This window comes from Austrofundulus limnaeus, unplaced genomic scaffold (genome assembly GCF_001266775.1).
Source record: "Austrofundulus limnaeus strain Quisiro unplaced genomic scaffold, Austrofundulus_limnaeus-1.0 Scaffold185, whole genome shotgun sequence".
Taxonomy (NCBI): Eukaryota; Metazoa; Chordata; class Actinopteri; order Cyprinodontiformes; family Rivulidae; genus Austrofundulus; species Austrofundulus limnaeus.
Window position 1 is genome coordinate 920,772 of NW_013952587.1, and position 11,530 is coordinate 932,301.

General features: G+C 38.2%; 1 protein-coding gene across 2 annotated transcripts in view; it reads left to right on the forward strand.

Moving 5' to 3' along the window:
- Positions 1-11,530, forward strand: part of ca10a (carbonic anhydrase Xa) — a 617,460-nt gene that overhangs the window by 527,710 nt on the left and 78,220 nt on the right. For both annotated transcript variants that reach the window (XM_014018197.1, XM_014018196.1), the window contains exon 4: positions 10,355-10,540. In XM_014018197.1, the coding sequence (XP_013873651.1) occupies positions 10,355-10,540 (186 nt within the window). The remainder of the gene's footprint in view (positions 1-10,354; positions 10,541-11,530) is intronic.

Sequence of the window (11,530 nt, forward strand, 5' to 3'; positions counted from 1 at the left end):
GAGCTATAAAATGCTTACTTGTTTGAATAAGAAGTGTAAACAGAACTAAGATAGAAATAAGTCAGTGTCTCATTATGGTCATCATAGTAACCTCAGTTAACCAGATGTCCAGATTTCTGGGGACAGTCCTCGTTTAGGACGACAAATCCCTGGCTAAAGCTGTTGCCACAACTGTCCCCAATTTTAGAGTTTTATGAATGAAGAAAAAAATGTTGCATGTAGGCTGTTGTTACAGTAGCTGGTCATGATGCTGTTATGCTACAGAATAGAAGACGAAGAGCTGTGTGTGTCACTGCTGAAAAGGTCTGTGTAGCTACAAGGAATGCTGGGTAACTTGGTGGAAGTTGTGTGTGTGTGACTGTTAAAAATGCAAATGAGTGTAAAAATGAGTTCTGGTTAGCTCTGTTCAGGTTGGTTAGTTGTTCATGTTTGTTTGTGTTGGCTGTAAATTGGCTTGAGTGAGAGGTACTTACTGGGTGTGTAAGAGGGAAGCATTTTCTCTTAGGGATGTGTGTTAAAGTGTAATGTCATTTTTTTAAAACATCTTTCCTACTGTGTGTATTACAAGCTTTTTAAAGGTAGTGCGACCCCTAATGGTTGCCGCATGACCTGAACACCTGTTACCCATGTTTTGTCGTGTGTGTCTTCTTCAATGGGTGTTCTTAAATGTAATTTCATTGTGCAGCGATGGCTTTCATCATAATCATCATCATTATCATCATCAAACTAACCTCTGTCCTGGATGACTGCTACCTTCAAGCCGAATTCCTACAATTTATTGAAATGAATACAATTGTACTAGGCCCAGTTTCTACAAACAGTTATTTTTCATCTCTGAGCTGTAAATGTCCCTGCATTTACTTTCAGAAATCTGGTCACCTTATGGTAACCACACACCTGTGTTTCATTTCCTGATTGCCAATTTAAGGAGAGGAAGACAAAAATGCAGACTGAAAAATAGGCCTCAAACACACTGTTGCTGTGAGAAAACTTTAGGTTTGATCCTAAAAAGTATTGAATTGTGCAGCAGAAGAGTGATGGTGTCACATCAGGACTATTTATGAACGTATTTCTTGTTATAGTTAAAAGATGTGAAAGGCTAACTGGAAGCTAAAAGTAGTAAAAAGGCTAGCTAAAGGCTAAAAGTAGCAGAATGGTAGCTAAAGGTAGCAAAAGAATGATTAAAATAGCAAAACAGCTGAAAATGAAACTAGAATAAATAGAGCAAATCTACTGAAACAGATCTGATATTTTTCAGAGGAGTTAAGATCTTAATGGGGAAATACATGAGTAAATTCTGCAGCTTGTAGAGACGGTGGGGACTATGTCAAACTTTTATAAAACTAATATAGTAGTTCATTCATTTTCTTGAAAACACAACATAAATTCTATATAAAATAAAAAATACAAATCATAAATGATAATCATAAACTTTTATGTCACTTAGAAAGGAAGCACAAGGAAAAGCTATGTGTAAGTGATGTTAGCAAAGCTAACTAGCTAATGTTAGCAATTTCCCTCCGTACCAAAACTTTTCATCTGGCCCTCACACAAAGGGATTTAATCTATATTAGGTATTCTTATTATAAGTTTGTTACCAGTTTGTATTTTTCAGTCTTTTGAGTCATTCCTCCCTCTGTCTTGGTCTTGACTTGGTCCAGCCCCTAAAATTCTTGGTCTTGTCTGAGTCTTGATACACTCTGGTCTTGGTCTTGACTTGGTCATGGGTTACTATCTAAAACCATTTGTTTGAATGCTGACTCAATATTTACATTAAAAAATTTCTCATGATGTGAGCATATTTTTGTAAGCTGTATTTTATTTGTAGTAATAATATAGCTGTTGTAGATTTGGTGTTGTGGAGAGAACAGCAGAATATTTCTGGGCCAGAGTGTTTTTGTTTTCATGGCTTTGAAGGATGGTGTTTCAGAGTTACAGTTTAATGGATTTCTGACAAAAACCCTGCTCCAGCTGGAAGACAGGCAAGCCTCACATTCAGGCCTATATGATTATTATGATTTGAATAATACACAGATTATTGTAGTACTCTCAAAAAAAGACAGCACTGATGGTTCAGCAGAGCATTTCCTGATGTTGTTGGAAGTCATTATGTTAAAGGAAGTGTAATCAGTAGAAAAATGTAACGATGGAACATGAGACAAGCTGGACGAGCTCCAAGTGTTTTTTGTTGATTTTTAGGCCACCATGTTAATGAAAACCCAATATACCAGCAGCACAAAGCCCGCTGCTTATCTGTCAGCATGAATTTGTTTTTCTTTGTAGAAATGAAGCATAAAACCGAGGACTTTTTCTTAAATACATTCAGCAGACAGGCTCCCTAAGCTGCTGGTGATGATTACATTACCATTCACGTGAGTGTTGAGACCCCAAAGAATGTTAATAAAGCAAATTACAATATAGTACCTTTGCTTTGCTTGCAACCTTTCCACCACATTAACTTTGACTGGTAATTGTTGCAGCAGAAACAGTAAAACAGAGTAAGCAAGTTTTACTCATTTATGTTCATTTATTCTCTCAGTCCAACCAGCAAAATGTGTTTTAATAAGTTCTTTAAGCTTCGACACTCAACATAAGACTTCATGTAAATCATTCTTACAAACCTGCTGCTCAGCAATATCCATTAAAATCCAGTTAAAAAAAGACAAAAGAGATCTATTTAAGTTTAAGTTGCCTGTGTGACAACACCACCGATTCTGTTATGGCCTTTGGTTTGGGTTAACATTATATGCTGTTACATATAACCACAGATGTGTGATCCCTGCACTCTCAGGGTATTTAAGAGGAAACCATATGTAGCAGTAAGAGACACAAAAACACTTTAAGGCAGAAAGGCAGTGTGCAGGTGTAGTGGGAAAAAAGTTGAAATCATCAACATTTGATTTATTTCATATGTCAAAAATGTAATTCTTTGATCTCATCAAACTCTTAGTTAAACATTCTATGGTAAAATTTTGAAAATAAAAATATACAATTTAAACTGTTTGTGTAAAAACCACTGAAGATATCAAAATGTGAGTTCAAACATCCGTGCTTCATCCCTTCAGGGTCATTGGGGGTCACAGAGTGAGGGGTTCAGCCTGGACATGTTGCAAGTCCATCACAGCAGTTCAGACATGTAAAGTGGAACTTTCTGTGACTTCATTAAACTTTAAATGATGTTTTCACTGTGGAGTCTGTCTTAGCTGCAGAGCTCCAAAGACAGTTGGATTTCCATTTTGTTTTACTAGAAAATCAATTATTATTAGAAAAATGTTCATGAATTACAAAATCTGATTTTGCCTTGTGATATATATTTTTTTCTTTTTTCCAATTTTCACTTTCAAATCCAATCATTGTGTAACCCACATCTGCGTCCCATCCATATTAGCCCACATTACAGCTGCTTTCAGCAGAGTTTCCACCATCACGTTCTTCTTGGTAGCTCACAGGGTTTTTTCAAGGATTGCTGACCCAGAAGATAAAAGAATGATCAATTAGAAAGAAATGCAGCTTTTGTTCCAAATTTTGGTTTCACTAATATAGACTTCCACCAGTACTCTCTTTGCCTCTGTAGTTTCAGCCACGCTTCAGTGCTCTCGCCTCTTTCCCAACCTTCAACTAGCTGCTCTGACAGCTAAAAGAATAACTGGCAATTTAATAACCTTACTGTCACAGAAAGTTGACTGTTGGATGCATACCTTCGTTTAATATGAGAAATATTCATGGTAACATGAAGGTGGTTTTGTAAAAGGTTGACAAGTTTGTTTTAAGTGCTTTGTATCATCAAATATGTTTTATTAATAACAGGACAGGTGATGCTCTAAGTTAAGTCCTGGGTCTCTGCAGAGGAGTGGATGAAGATCATCAGTCATAATCAGCAGTGTCAGAGGATAACAGGCTGGTAGTTTGACAGTCAGCTGGATACTGTCTCAGTTAAAACATTATTCTATGATATAATAAATAGTGTGTTTGTTAGGAACTGCAAAACTCCTCTTCTTGATGATGATTGATTGATGTTTAAAATATCAGTTAGTCTTTTCAGGGTCATGACAAAGTCTTAATGGGTCTGCATGGGTATTTTAGGTAAACAATGGAATCCTACAAACTATAAGGCTACGTTCACACTGCATGTCTTAATGCTCAATTCTGATTTTTTTATCAGATTTTTTGGCGTGAACTTTCACATTATATTTTAAATGTGACCTCCATCCGACTCCAGTGTGAACTCTACACGGCACTGATGTGACCCACATGAGCAGAAAAAAGTGCAGTGTGAATGTGAACCACACCAACTGAAAATGAAATCTTGCAATTTTGGTCCTCAGTCGAATTGAGTCTACCCAACTATCAGGTGTGAATGTGACATAACTTTCTAAACATGTCACCTCAGTGCCATAAAATTGGTGTCTAAATACAGAAAGAAAAGAAAATGTGCTCTTTGTCAATGTTTTAGGGCTTTAAACAGAAAGTGTAGAACATAGGTAGTTTGACTGGCTTATGTAAACTTTGTATTCTAACCTTGCTGCAAATGCAGAACTGTCTTTTTTTCTGAAAAAGGCCAAACTTTAAACCAAAAGGACCATTTGAAAGATTTTCACTTGTATTGTTTTATTATTCTCAGTCATCTCAGCTGAATACAAACGCTCTTGTCTCTAAATAGAAAGTAATCAAGCAGGTTCTGGGCTGATTCACAGAGGAATTATTTCACTAATCAGAGGGTCAAATGTCAGGAACAATCTCTGTTCAGCTTGATAAGAAATGAAGCACTGGCAGCTGTCTCTTCAAGGGAGTTTATTGAAGATGATTAGCCTGTCATCAAAAATGCTGCTTCAGTTCTTGGAGAACTGCAGGGATTAGCTGTCAATCAAACAGCAGGGTAGGATCCTTGAGGGGGGACACTTGGACTGAAATGACTGAGAATCATTAGAGTGTGATCTTGTCATTAACTACTGTAGGAGGTGTTATTCTAGACCACTTTCCTGGAAGTAAATGTACACAAGTACATGTATCACTCAAAAAATACCAGTATTGTTCATGATGCCATTTTAGGATGACTTCAAGGAAAGAAAACTCTGTGAATAAAAGGGACTGTGCTCGACTTGGGGATAGTTATTACAGGAGAAGTAAGGGTTTGTTTATATAGAACTGTCCTGACCACTCCTAGACATCAATACCAGTGCAACAACTCTTAGCCGTAGGGTCTACCACCAAGCAAGAGACATCCTTAAGATCAAGGAACTTTCCACACAAGTCAGAGACAAAGTACAGATCAGGGTTAGGTTGTGGAAAACCTTAAACATCCTGCAGAGTATCATATATCCACTAATAGTGTCATGGTCTGTCTGCATGGATGTTTTTATTTTGGTCCCTCTTCTGGTTTTCTGTCCTGTATTTCTGTTTTCTTCCTCCTGCCTGTCTTTGCTCCAGCCCCACCCACTCTCACCTGCTCCTCATGTTTCTCTCCCAGGTGTTTCTTGTTTTAGCTAATTAGTTCTCCTTTATATTCTGTCTTGTGCCCTCAGTCTGTGTCAGAGCTTTGTTGTTCCTGTTCATGTCATTGTCTCACGCAAAGACTCCACTGCTGAAGAAACAGCATGTTGAGGCTCGTTTAAAGTTTGCTGCACAACATTTAGACAAGCCTGTGAAATACTGGGAGAATATAGTCTGGTCAGATGAGAACAAAATTGAACTGTTTGGATGCCAGAATACACATCATGTTTGGAGGTCAAATGGCACTGCACATCAGCCCAAAAACACCATACCAACAGTGAAGTTTGGAGGTGGAAACATCATGGTGTGGGGCTGTTTTTCAGCTTATGGTACTGGCAAACTTCAAATAATTGAAGGAAGGATGAGTGGAAAAATGTACAGAGACATTCTTGATAAAATCTGCTTCCATCTACCAGGATGATGAAGATGAAACGTGGCTGGACATTTCAGCAAGACAATGAGCCCAAACACAAAGCCAAGGAAACTCTCAACTGGTTTCAGAGAAAGAAACTAAAGCTGCTGGAATGGCCCAGCCAATCCCTGACTTGAATCCAATATAAAATCTATGGAAAAAACTAAAGATCAGAGTTCATWGAAGAGGTCCACGAAACCTTCAAGATTTGAAGACTGTTTGTGTGGAAGAATGGGTCAAAATCACACCTGAGCAATCTATGCGACTAGTTTCTCCATACAGGAGGGTGTCTTGAAGCTGTCATTGCCAACAAAGGCTTTTGTACAAAGTATTAGATAAATTTCAGTAAGTTTGTTCAATACTTTTTCCCTGTGCCATTCCACATTATTACAAATAACTTCATTTCTGGACATTTATGGTTTGATTTCTTTGTATGTATGGATCGTTTGGGTTGTTATTGACATCTGGTGAAAATTTCATGTCATTAGCACCTYTAGTAATATATTTACTGAGAAAAATGTTGACGTATTCAATACTTATTTTACCCGCCGTATGTGACCGAAAACATTACCTCCTCCCCTTGGCGGAAGTAAAAATCAAAATACAAAAGGTTTAACATTGTGAAAGAAACTACTGTGGTCAGGTGAGACTAAAATTCTTGATCTGGATCAAAGCTTACAGTTCATAATGAGAACACCATTTCTACAGTGAAGCACGGTGATGGAAGCATCATGTTAATATTGGAAACTATTTAGAGTTGAAGGCAAAATGGATGGAGCAAAAAGCATAAAATCATGAGATGTGTAATCTAAAAGATGAAATATTTCAGCAACAAAACTAGAACTTGAACAAGAATGGGGGTGGCTGCGCACTGCAGAGTGTTTGCTCATAACTTTAAAAAACAACAACACTTTACTCTTAACATGATTGATGGGAACAAACTAAAGCTAAAGCATTCACTTGTCATTTTATTTTTTTTTCCAAAATCCACTGCGTATAAATGCAGTTTCATTTTAATATGTGAACTAAATGTTAGCCATTGTAACAGAAAATTAGCTCATTGACAATCAGACCTTATGTAATGGACTTTTACAGACACTTCTGGAGTTCATCAGCAGCCTGCTAGACAGTTTTTCATCTCTGGTAACTCAGGAAACAAAATTCTAACCACTTCTGCCTCATGAATAACTGGCTAGAAGAGTGGGCTTCAAGAGAGATGAGATTTTTTCTGGCCTTTTCAGGGGTCTCACCTTACTTCTTTCAGCTCACTAGGGAACATGAAAAGACTCGGTCTTCTCTGCCCCTTCCTTGTCTCCCTGGTCGGGCTCTAAATTCAACACACCTCTCTCCTCTCCTGCACGCCACTTATCTCTCTTTGCATCACTCCCTCTTACTCTCCCCCTTCATCCTTTCAAACCATTGATTTTTCAGAGCGTCCATAAAATATTTACAAAGTGTGGGCAGACTTCTTTCTCTGGGACTTTAGAGGAGGGAGGTGATCATTTTGAAAGGCGGTAGTAAAAGGAAAGAGGGAACAGGAGAGGAGGGAGAGAACGAGGCAGATAAGGACGATGGAAGTCCACCTAAAGTCACGGCTTGAATATCAACACTTCACCTTGAACCTGCCGATGATTATGAATAAATAAACACAGCTACTGTAACGATGAATATCACTTGTGATGTATTGATTGTGAGTGTAATTTGATCATTTTTAACATATTTCTATCTCTTCTTGTTTTTCATTTTCACTGGCTCACTAGCTCCACCCAGAGGACAGAGGCACAGATTTGTAAATCATTCAAAAAGCCAAGACAGTCCCACCCTGCATATTACTAAGAATGAAATAAAAGAATTTCAGCTGAATATTAAGTCCTTCACTTTCTTAGAAGTTCTCACTAGAGAAATATTTCGTTTGATGAAAAAAAAACCTACCCAGCAGCACTTAGAAAGGACTGTTCCAACACAAAACGTTTACACAGATGGAGGATTTTGAAATCAGCCTGCGTGAGGATGCTCGTGGATGATTTTGGCTCCAACTGTGCGCAATCAAAAACAAAAGGATTTCACAAAAGATGTTTCAGAAGTCTTGGTACATTACCTGTATGTGTGTGAGAGCTTGTGTGCGTGTGAACCTTTTTGGGGAAAAGCAACACCCATCTTGTCAGAGCTGGTCCTTATGGGGACCAAACCTCATTTTGGAGTGATGGTTTCAAGTTAGGCAGGTCCTGCCTGTGTTGTATAGAAACACACAGCTGTTTCTCCTGGCTTCATGGTGTCTAGGGGGTGGATGTGTGGTCACAGCTGTTTGTTGCGGTTTGATTATGGTCAGAACTCCGATCAGGGACTGACGTCACATTCAACATAACCATGCTTCAGTTGCACCTTGGAAAACCAGAATGATTTGCTAACTGTTCTCAGTAATCCAACCATAGACGGATTCAAGCAACATGTTTTCTAATCCAGCTGATATTCAGGGGTTTATTTGCTGAAATAATCAGACACAAAGACAAAAGCAAGAAGTTTATCAAAGTAATTAACACTTCAGATTTTGAAGCCAGGGTTGGTCTCATGTTTCTAACTGTCCAAGTCAGGATTTTGACCTTTCAGTTGATTTTCATTGAGAATTCTGACTTTTAGTCAGATGGGGCAGCTGTGGCAGAGTGGTTAGGGGAGTTGTCCTGAAACTGGAAGGATGCTGGTTCAATCCCCCATCCAGCTGTCTCAGTTGTTGTGTCCTTGGGCAAGATACTTCACCCCTAATGCCTCTGATGTGTCCCATCAGTGTATGAATGTGATTGATACTGATTAGTCTCCACAGATGACTGTACATGTACATTTACCATTTATAGTCTGACTTAGTAAAAATGGAACCATCATTTGGCTTCAGATCACCAATGGTAGTGATTCAGAGGACTCTGACGTCACAGTGCTACAGTATGTCACTGACAACCAGTGTCATCATGTCTTACCCCTCCTAACACAGAACGCTGTTAGTCTTTCAGTATGACAACAAATACAAACACCAGCACATCGTGGAGTCTGTTTCATTTTGAGGTCCTGTGGTCAGCTGGGCCTCAAGCCGAGTTAAAACAATATGTACCTTGCTGCACTTTGTTCTCATATTCTGACATGTACCTGTATTCTGACATAAATTGAATGATCCAAAAGCAAAGAGAAAATTGTTGTGTTAGCTTGTCATCAATGGAGAAACCTTGTATATCATGCTCACAACCACACATAAAAAGGTGTTCAAAAGTGTTTCTAGGTACATTCTATGTTGGGACTGTGTTTATGGGATAAATCTTGTGCCAGCAGGAATTAAATTTGAGTTGCTCAGATTGAATCTGAATCTGCATAATTTGAAACTGAATGCATTGGTTTGAAAATGAATTTCACAAAATTGAAACTGAATTTAAAGTTTTGTATTTGAATTAATTTGATTTGAAACTGTATTTTGGTTTCTTAAGTTTTCAATTTGACTACTTTCACTTTCAGTTCCAAAATTCAGATTTTTGTGTCACACATCCTGGTCCAGGCAGCCAGAATAATCAAACACAGATCCACAGATTTACATTTCACTTTGGTTAAGCTTCTGTCAGTCATGGATCAGTTAGCAGCAGCATCTGATCAATATGTGATCCATGATGTGATGTAAATGTACCATTTTCTACATATAGGTAAAAAATTAATCACTGCAATAAAATAACTGTCTGTTTTTGTCACTTTTATGATGAATTGCATCAACTCTGTTACATTACAGAAGGGAAACTTCACCGAAGTGAAACTTAAATCAATGGATCTGTGTTTGATTACTCTGCCTGGCTTTCTCAAGGACCAGGATGTGACACAAAAATCTGAATTATGGAACTAAAAGTGAAAGTAGTCAAACTGAAGTTTTAATAAACCAAAATACAGTTTCAAATCAAAGACACAAAACTTTAAATTCAGTTTCAGTTTTGTAAAGCTCATTTTCAAATCAATGCATTCAATTTCAAATTATGCACATTCATATTCAATCTGAACAATTCAAATTCAATTCCTGCTGGCACAAGATTTATCCCATACACTTTGGCCACTAAATGTCTATGTACTGTATGTATGTATGTATGTGTGTACAGATGTATGTATATATTTTATTATTATTATATTCTACTCATAAAATTAATTGAATACTTTTCAATGAGGCTATAATTATTAATATTATATACATATGTTTTGTTGCTGTGTTTTTGTTTGCTCTCTTGTTGCAGTTGTGGAGGCAGACTTGAAATGTCTTGTGCTTTCTTAATGCATCACATCATTTTATTTCCCTTTCAATCTCTTTCTTTACTTTTCTCCTTTTTCTCTTCTTTGTTTACTTTTTCATCTTGGTGTCCGTTATGAATTAACCCCCCCCCCCCCCCCTGAAAAAAAAAAAGCTTGTCATCAATAGTACTTTTTTGTTTTTTCCAGGTGGGTGGGACGATGTATAACACTGGCCGCCATGTTTCTCTGCGACTGGACAAGGAGCATCTAGTTAACATCTCTGGGGGTCCGATGACGTACAGTCATCGTCTGGAGGAGATCCGGCTACACTTTGGTAGTGAGGATGGCCAGGGCTCCGAACACCTGCTGAACGGACAGGCCTTCTCCGGAGAGGTGAGTCTCAGTCTTTTACATTCAAACAGTTAATTAATGCCCTCTAGATCTAATAGAAAATGTTAAATTTTGATAGAATCTTTGAGGAGAAAATGCTGATAAGTTCTGACTGAGTTTTGGGTCAGGTGACAGGAAATGTGACCTAAAATTTAAAAATGGGTTTGCTGTAACATCAAATGTTAGAAATCATGCAGCTTTCACTCACCAGAAATTGTGTCATCAAAATGTGTCTCCGTGACATGGAAGTGTCCCAGTTTGGGGTTGGTTGCAACATTACGGTGTGCTGTATGATGGGGTAGTGGTTGCCATGGTTACTATCATGTCTCACAGCAAGAAGACTGTGCGTTCAAATCTGAGCCGTGTCTTTCCTGTGGAGTGTTTGCTTCTCTAAGGTCTCCATCTTCCAAAATCAGTCAGATTGAGTTACTTGGAAATGCTGAATGGACTTCAGGAGGAGTGTCTGTGCACGCTTGTTTGTAAGAAAGACCAGAGTGAAACAAGAACACATTTAATAAAATAAATAAAATATAGTTTCAGCTGTAGAAGCTAGTGTTTAGATTAGAATTGTATTTCCTTTAAAAGGGCAATATCATGTAAAATCAACTTTTTTGAGTTTTATATCATGTTATAATGTTATACTCTCATAAAAAAAACATGCCCAAAAGCCTTGCTTTGACTCACTCATGCATGTTTGAGAAATCCTGCAGCGTTTTTAGGAAGCCATGCTGAGGAGCAAACGACAGGTGGGGACCAGAAATGCCTTTTGGGACCAGAAACACCTCTGGGACGTGTCTTTAAGCCAAGCTTCCTCATGGCGGAGCCCCCCGCCCACCCACACACCCTGCCCATGACTCCTGCAGGCTCTTTGGCCAAAGTGAAAGTGAAAATGAAACTATCTGCTGAGCTCCTAACACTTCTCACTCAGTGAAGCCCTTTTCAGATTAAAAATACCCTTAAGGAAGTGTATTTTCAGATGCCATGTAAAATGCA